General features: G+C 37.7%; 1 protein-coding gene and 1 pseudogene across 1 annotated transcript; both read left to right on the plus strand.

Annotated features, from left to right (window-relative positions):
• Window positions 1-1,590: 1,590 nt before the first annotated feature.
• LOC113278249 lies at window positions 1,591-4,418 on the plus strand (annotated as a pseudogene).
• Window positions 4,419-4,641: 223 nt separating this feature from the next.
• Window positions 4,642-8,127, plus strand: LOC113278250 (solute carrier family 40 member 1-like). The gene is made up of 8 exons (XM_026527145.1): window positions 4,642-5,548; window positions 5,653-5,803; window positions 5,924-6,120; window positions 6,202-6,684; window positions 7,086-7,257; window positions 7,332-7,469; window positions 7,593-7,703; window positions 7,839-8,127. The coding sequence occupies exons 1-8, from the start codon at window positions 5,421-5,423 to the stop codon at window positions 7,938-7,940; spliced, it is 1,482 nt and encodes a 493-aa protein (XP_026382930.1). The 5' UTR covers window positions 4,642-5,420; the 3' UTR covers window positions 7,941-8,127.
• Window positions 8,128-8,701: the final 574 nt, after the last annotated feature.

Raw genomic sequence — 8,701 nt, forward strand, 5'->3', positions numbered from 1 at the left:
GTAATTGGAATCATGAAAATCTCAATCATCTCCCTCCTAATGTTGTCCAACACATCATCAATATACATCTACTCCTAGATAATCCCCCAGATACAATCATATGGGCGCATTCAAAATCAGGAAAATACACAACGACCTCTGGCTATAATTGGTTAATCCAACAAGATAACCTCTACAACCAAAGCCCCCTCCCCCAACCAAATTCCTGTGGACCCTACACTGTCCACCCAAAATTCAGCTTTCTTGTGGAAAGTTATCAATGAAGGTCTACCAACCTTCTCTATCCTACACCAGATTAAACTCACTAATTCTAATCAATGCCCCAGTGCAACTCGGAAACAGAAATAGCCGAGCACATGCTTATTCACTACCCAGTAGCCGTCTCTACCTGGACCAACCTCCTATCTCGCATATATGCAAACTGAAACAACCACCACACATCCAACATTCAGATAAATACTTAGACGAACATCTCTCAAATCCTTCAAGGCTCTAGCCATACACCTACAATGTCATCCTTCTGTTTCCTATTATGGAACCTGTGGATATCTAGAAATGAAGTCGTTTTCAGACAACAACATACGCCTCCGGACATTATTCTAGCTCTAACCTTGAAGCAGCAACATGAATTTGAATGGATAAAACAGGTACTTCCACCGGTTATACCCGGGGAACCACCATCCAGGGCCAATTCTAATAATATCAGAGCAACAACAATGATTTAGCGGGATGGACCAGAACATATCAGGATTGGATAAAAATTAACACGGATGGTGCAGCCATAGGAAACCCAGGAATGACACGAGCATGCTTCACATGCAGAGACTCAAATGCTCACATTTTATTCGCCCACGCACAACCTTTAGGAATCCCTTCAGTGCTAACGATAGAAACATGGGAAACATTGCTGGCAACACGAACGACAACGAAACGCCAATGGCCAAAAGTTATCTTTGAAATGGATCGGAAAATGTGATGCGCTTCATAAAATCATCGGCGGAAGCTCTATGGTATATTGCGGAAATGATTTCCGAAATCAAATAGAGATTGAAACAGATTCCTCTTTGTGACATACAACACAACTATAAGGAAGAGAACCAAACAGCAGATGTAATTGCAAATTATGCAACTGATGGAAGTGAAGAAGAAAACTTATCAACAACCATCTAGGATCAGGCAATCCCATCCTTTCTACACCAAATAATATCGAATGACTATATAGGTACAACATCCCCGTATAATAGCAATTTAGTTTTGTTTCATGCTTATAAAAAAAATCGCTTTTAACTTTCAAAAACAAAAATATAAATTGATAAATTTAGTTTTGTTTCTGTTGTTTGCTATCTATGGTTTGTAACTTTCAAAAAAACAAAAGAGTACAAATAGGTTATTTAGTTGCTACTGGACAAAAAAGGTTCGTGGTGTAGTTGGTTATCACGTCTTCCTAACGCAGAGAAGGTCCCCAATTCGAACCTTGGCGAAACCCTCTTTTTTTTTTGTTTCTTTCTGCAACCGGTTCCAGATAATCAATACCCATCGACTTTATCCCACTAACTCCGCCAAAGTGTCTTCCAGCAAACTAACCTTGGCAGTGGTGGAACTAGTCAGAAATGAGAGAAACAAATCAAGTAAGGGAGCCCCTTCTTGGTCATGATTCCTCACACCAATTAATCCATAAGAAATTAAGAATCCTTCATCTTCTCTAATTTTGCGTTTATACCTCGGCCATTTTCTTGCAAGATGGGGTGCAAGGTATATGAATGATAATATTGAATCTTCTCAAAAGTCAACCAATCTCTAATTTGCAACTTATCTTGATTCGTGGCTCATCAGTTTGATATGTGCAAGCTAATCTTATTGTTGTTTGCAGGATGTGGGAATTCTCAGTCGGTTTATACATGATCAACATTTGGCCGGATTCTTTACTGCTTACCGCAGTATATGTAGTTGTGGAAGCTTCTTCTACGGCATTATTTGGTCCCATTATTGGGAAATTGGTGAATAGGCTTTCATATGTACAGGTATACAGTTCATACTTGGTTTTCACTTCCAGTTCCCACATATAGAGCAGCAATTGATAGATTGCACTTGAATTGACCTTATATATGTCTAAAAGAATCGGTAGTTTAATTTCAGGTTCTGCGGTTGTGGTTGTTAACTCAGAATCTGTCCTTTATAGTTGCTGGAGTCACGGTGACTTGGTTACTGGTCCACTCAGGATTGAGACTTTCAGGTTTTTCACTGTTTATTTCACTTGTTGTGTTGACAAATGTCTCCGGGGCAATCAGTACTCTTTCTACTCTTTCCGGGACTATCTTGGTTGAGAGAGAATGGTAATTAGCTTGATACTAGAATACTTTTCATTTGATTGCTTTGAATTCTCAGTTATTGAAGTTATATGGATGCAACAGGGTGATAGTGATTGCGAAAGGAGAACCTCCCAAAGTACTGTCAAACATGAATTCAGTTATTAGACGAATCGATTTAAGCTGCAAACTGTTCGCGCCTGTTGCTTCTGGTTTCATTATCAGTTTTATATCGGTTGAGGCATCTGCTGTGGCTTTAGCACTATGGAATGTTACATCTGTTTGGTTACAGTACTGGCTTCTAAAGTCTGTTTATGATGGAATTCCAGCTTTAAGTGAGAACGATAGAAATACAAAAGCAAGATTTGAGCAAAAGAACCAAGTAGAAGTAAGTTCATCTGTTTCAACTGATACCGAGATCTTGCTTTCTTACAAAGGAAGTAGTTCGGCATTAGAAGAACATAGTTGGAAACACAAAGTAACAAAACGTCTATCGAAAGTAGCTTTTTTTGATGCTTGGATAGTGTATTTGCGACAAGATGTAGTGTTACCTGGAGTAGCTCTATCCTTACTTTATTTTAGCGTGCTCAGGTAACACTTGCCCATAACCAGGCCCTCATTAGTAAACAAAATTCTGGCGTTGTTCTTTGTTCTCTAGATCCCGAGTCCTTAAAATGTGAACATTTATGACTGGTTTCAATTTGCAGCTTTGGTACGTTAATGACAGCTACTCTGGAGTGGAAGGGCATACCGGCTTATGTTATTGGCATTGTGCGTGGAATCAGTGCTACCGTTGGTATTGCTGCAACTCTTTTGTACCCAATCTTACATTCACGTATTTCAACTCCGCGAACAGGATTATGGTCTATCTGGACTCAGGTATTCATGTTATTCGATGCCTTCTGAACATTTGCGTTTCTGTTTTCCTAGTAAGACAAACCAGCAAGAACTCTCAATGAATATGAGGTCATAATGTACCATATTCAAGCATGAAATTTCAGGCAGATTGGTACCATTGAAAGTGATCTGGATAGATTCAATACACAGATGTATAGTCATCAATTGGGGCTACTTTTTTGTAAAAAGAACTCCCAGATTAAATTTGTCAGAATACTAACTAATCAATGAGAATCTGGTCCAAATCTCTAATCATAAACTTGTGATTGTAGTGGAGCTTTCTGCTACTATGCGCTGCTTCTGTATGGATTCAAAACAACAATATCCAGCATGGATGCTAATGGGTGGAGTCTCCGCATCACGGCTTGGGTTATGGATGTTTGATTTGTCTGTCATGCAACAAATGCAGGTAAAACTCATCCTCAAATTTTATATCCAGTTCGTTCTTGTACTTTGAATGTTGTTCTATAAGAATTTAGCCTATTGTAATGGAGCTTCCCTTCTCTACTTTACTATGTACTTCTGTAAGAGACAGTTTATACATGAAAACGGTGAATTTCATATATGTTAGATACTGGGTTTTTCTAAAGTCACTTTACATTGTCAATCTATGAGTAGGATCAAGTTCCTGACTCGGATCGTTGCATCGTTGGAGGAGTACAAAATTCTCTGCAGTCTATACTGCATCTCTTGTCATATGTTTCGGGTATAATCATCTCAAACCCAGAGGTATAATTGCTATATATTAAGCCTTTTTCCAAGTTGAGTTCTTCAAAGCCGGCTTAAAATCTCAAAGATTGTACTAGATTATAATTGCAGAATGCTAACATTGATTTCTTCTCTTTTGATAATGTATTTAACAGGATTTTGGGAAGTTGACAATCTTATCTGTTTTATCTACGATGCTAGCTGCATTACTCTACACCTTCCATGTTTACCGTGTCAGGAAACACCTCTTTCACTTTAGAAAGTTGCGTAATGGTGAAAGTGGACAAGGCGAGCTCACTGAATTCCGTTTGTTGATCCAAGTTAGCAATATTTACTCCAGTACTTTCTTCTCTTACAAATTTCCTGTATCCAAGAATACTTTGGACCATCTCTTACTTGCAACAACAAGTTAGAGAGTTCAGCACCATCAGTTTCAGAAGTTCAAATAAGTTCTCCTGGATCAAATTCACTGTGCAGAATTTACATACAAAAATAACAGACAACAGTAAATCTTTGCGTACATAAACGAGTCCAAATTGTATCGTGCGCGAGCTCATACAATAAACTGGCACAATCTATGTCAGGTAGAATAGAAAAATTTGATGAGCTTAGGTGTCTGGTAAAATTTCCTCAAATATAACATTTAGTTCGAATGCAGTTAGGCGAGATTTAGAGAAACCTGTATGGAGCTGAAGTTTTTGTTCCAATATCAATGCGCAGAACATTATAATCAAAAACTGCATCAGACCCAATTCCATCCAAGCTTGGCCGAAGTTGCATTTTCTTTGCCTGATGATCCTTAGCTTTTACCCTGAGGATTATATTTTAAGTTGACTTATTTGCAACAGAAAATTGTTATTGATTTTTTTATAATGTTGTTGCCTTGTATCCTACTAAGCATTCCTCTGGCAGCTGGACTCTTGTTACTGTGCGTGACGGTGTAGTGTCATCACATGTCGACACTAAAACCATTAACAAATACAACAAGCTGACTGAATCAAGAAAATATAGTGTTCTCAAACTGATTTAGATCAAGAGCTAGAGCATTTCTAAACATTCTTTCTTTAGACAAAAATCCAAGCCTGCAAAAGACATACTAACAAAGGACAGTATTATAGATTAGATGTAAGAGCTTGACTCTATCCATATGTTAGTTATTTCATCTCTTTTAGTTGTCTGGTAATGACATTAATTTGCTCTACATGATGTTTGCTCAGTCCAAAAACAATAATAAACTATGTCACTTTCATATAAAGAATGTTCTTATATAATTTTTCATTTAGTATTAAAGTCATACATACATAATGGAGGCCCTGCTATGTTAGTTCCTATTACGGGAGGATAACAATCTACTTATATGATTTTTGTTTTGATCGTTCTGGAGAATAGGAGCTAATGAGGTTCGAACTCAGGTCAAATTAACATAGTCGTATGTGTAGGCCATTTACACCAGAGTGTCTTACAGAGAAAGCCTTAGGAGTAGTAGCAGTAGTTATTAGCTAGTGAGAAATGGGAGAAGCAAATGAAGTAACGGAGTCACTTCTTGGTCATCATGATTACTCTCACCAATTAGCCTACAAGAATTCTCTAGTCTTACGTTTATACGCTGGCCATTTTCTTGCAAGATGGTGTGCAAGGTATAGTCAAAAGTCGAACAATGTCTATTTCGCAACTAATGGTTCATTAAATTGATATGTGCTAGCTGTTTCTAATTTCTAGTTGTTCTTTTTGTTGCTTGCAGGATGTGGGAATTCTCGGTTGGTTTATACATGATGAGCGTTTGGCCGGATTCTTTAATACTTACTGCTGTATATGGTGTTGTGGAAGCTGCATCTATTGCATTATTTGGTCCCATCGTTGGGCAATTGGTGGATAAGCTTACATATGTGCAGGTTTAGTTCATATTTTGTGTCATTTGCAATTTCCACGGATAATCCGGCAATTAATCTTACAAGTTTTACTGCAGCAGAATTGACCTTGTATATGTTTTGAGAGAATCGGTTTAATTTCAGGTTCTACGCTGGTGGATGTTAACTCAAAGTGTATCCTTTATTGTGGCTGGAGTCACAGTGACTTGGTTATTGGTCCACTCTAGCATGATACATACAGGTTTTGCAGTGTGTTTTTCACTTATTGTCTTGACAAATGTCTCCGGGGCAATCGGTGTTCTTGCCACTCTTGCTGGAACTATCTTGGTTGAGAAAGAATGGTAATATAGTTTCATATTTGCATTTGATTATTTACATTTGACCTTTTTGTCTCAGTTATTGAAGTTATATGGATGCAACAGGGTGATAGTGATTGCGAAAGGAGAACCTCCCAAAGTACTGTCAAACATGAATTCAGTTATTAGACGAATCGATTTAAGCTGCAAACTGTTCGCGCCTGTTGCTTCTGGTTTCATTATCAGTTTTATATCGGTTGAGGCATCTGCTGTGGCTTTAGCACTATGGAATGTTACATCTGTTTGGTTACAGTACTGGCTTCTAAAGTCTGTTTATGATGGAATTCCAGCTCTAAGCGAAAGCGATGAAAAGAGAAATGCAAGATTTGAACAGAAGGACCAAATAGAAAGAATTCCATCTATGGCAACTGACACCAAGGTCTTGGTTTCTCACTTAGGAAGTACTTCGCCATTTAAAGTATACAGTTGGAGACAGAAAGTAGAGCATCTATCAAGAGTAGCTTTCCTTGATGCTTGGATTGTGTACTTGCAACAAGATGTTCTATTACCAGGACTAGCTGTATGTTTACTTTATTGGAATATCCTCAGGTAACGAAATCCGGTGTGGTTCATTGTTGTCTAGTTTAACACCATTTTTTATTTTAATTTTTTATGACTCACGCGGATCTAATTAAAGTCACCTGACTCATCTGTATCTGGCTCAATGTGATTGATTATTTTAAAGTCAAATCTGACTCAATCTTACTCAAAAATATATGAGTCAATGGCTTGATTGTACGAGTGAGTGGCATTTTATTCCCGGACCCAAACGGGTCAGAATCAGGGATTAGGTCTGAGTCATGTAGCAAATCAGATCCAACCTAAACTAAAAAAATAGTCTGACATCTGAGTCAGATCCAGACGCCAAGTCAGCGAAAAACAAACCCCTTGTAAGCTTCAAGATCTCTGGTCCTTGAAATGTGAACATTTATGACTTGTTTTGTTTGCAGCTTTGGTCCGTTAATGACAGCTACTTTGGTGTGGAAGGGAATACCTGCTTATATTGTTGGCATACTGCGCGGAATCAGCGCTATAGTTGGGATTGGTGCAACTCTTTTGTACCCATTCTTACACTCACGTATTTCCACTCTGCGCACAGGATTATGGGCTATCTGGATTCAGGTATCCATGTTACTAGTTATTACTCAATAAGAAATCTGCAGTCCCAATATCTAAACGTAAACTTGCGATTGTAGTGGAGCTTTCTGCTACTATGCCTTGTTTCTGTATGGATTCAAGATAGCAATATCTCAGCGTGGATGCTAATGGCTGGAGGTGCCGCATCACAAATCGGGTTATATATGTTTGATTTGTCCGTCACGCAACAAGTGCAGGTAGTGTCGCTTGTTTAATGAAGCTTCCATGCTTCACTGTCTGCCTAAATTGATAAGAGTTCTCTTCTATATGGGCACTTGTTCTTTTTTCAAAGTCGTTTTACATTGTCAATCTTTGGGTAGGATGAAGTTCCTGAATCGGATCGTTGCATCGTTGGAGGAGTACAGAACTCACTGCAGTCTTCAGTGAATCTCATGTCATATGTTATGGGTATAATCATCTCAAACCCACAGGTATATATATTGTTTTATAATTAAGCATTCCCAATTTAGTTTCTCAAAGCCAGCTTAAATCTCAAGAAAGTAGCAACATATGACTGCAATATACTAACATTAAGTTCTTCTCTTATTGATAACGATATATTTCAGGATTTTGGGAAGTTGACGATCTTATCGGTTTTGGCTGCGACGCTAGCTGCATTACTTTACAGCTTCCATACTTATCGTGTCAGGAAACACCTCTTATCTTGACATCGCAAAAATATTCCATTTATTGGTCTAAGAGATATCCGACTCCATTACGATTTTTTGATCTCTTTGGTTGGAGCATTTTCAGCTTCTTTCAAGACACGCACTCAGTCTTATTGGGAAACAAGTCCTTAATCCTCCTCCACACACGGCAAAGATAGAATTCGGGCAGTTAACTATGTATTTCCAATTGGCATGGAATTTCTCTGTTTAAAACGCATTTCTATTTTTCTGTCTGTTGTCTTTCTTTTTACTATGTAAATCTGTTAACTATTTATACCTTTTCTTTCATAAGAATAAGACTATTTCAAAATGAAAAAGAAAATTTGGCTTCGCCCAGGTTTAGGCTGGAGACCTTCAGTGTGTTAGACTGACGTGATAACCAACTACACCACGAAACCATTTTTGTTTATTCCCTCGATGCACTTTTAGGGATGGAGCCACACAAATTTTCGCGTGATCGAAAAAAAAAAAAAACTTTTGACATGTACTAAAAAGTCTAAAATTTCAGTTTTACTCTTCATGTACTCGCAACAGCAATATAAATTTATTTATTTTTTTTGGTAAAAGGAAATTCATTAAAACTTAAGCAAGAAAAGAAACACCGTGCAACTTACAAACATTTTTAAGGAAATCTAGCTCCAAACTTTTTTCCCACTTCCTAGAGTCAATATCCTGATATAAGAATCTATGTATTTATTTAGCTATTTTATCCGCTATAAAATTACAATCTCTGTTAACATAAAAAAAAAGAAGAAGAAGCA

This window comes from Papaver somniferum, chromosome 5, assembly GCF_003573695.1.
Source record: "Papaver somniferum cultivar HN1 chromosome 5, ASM357369v1, whole genome shotgun sequence".
Taxonomy (NCBI): domain Eukaryota; kingdom Viridiplantae; phylum Streptophyta; class Magnoliopsida; order Ranunculales; family Papaveraceae; genus Papaver; species Papaver somniferum.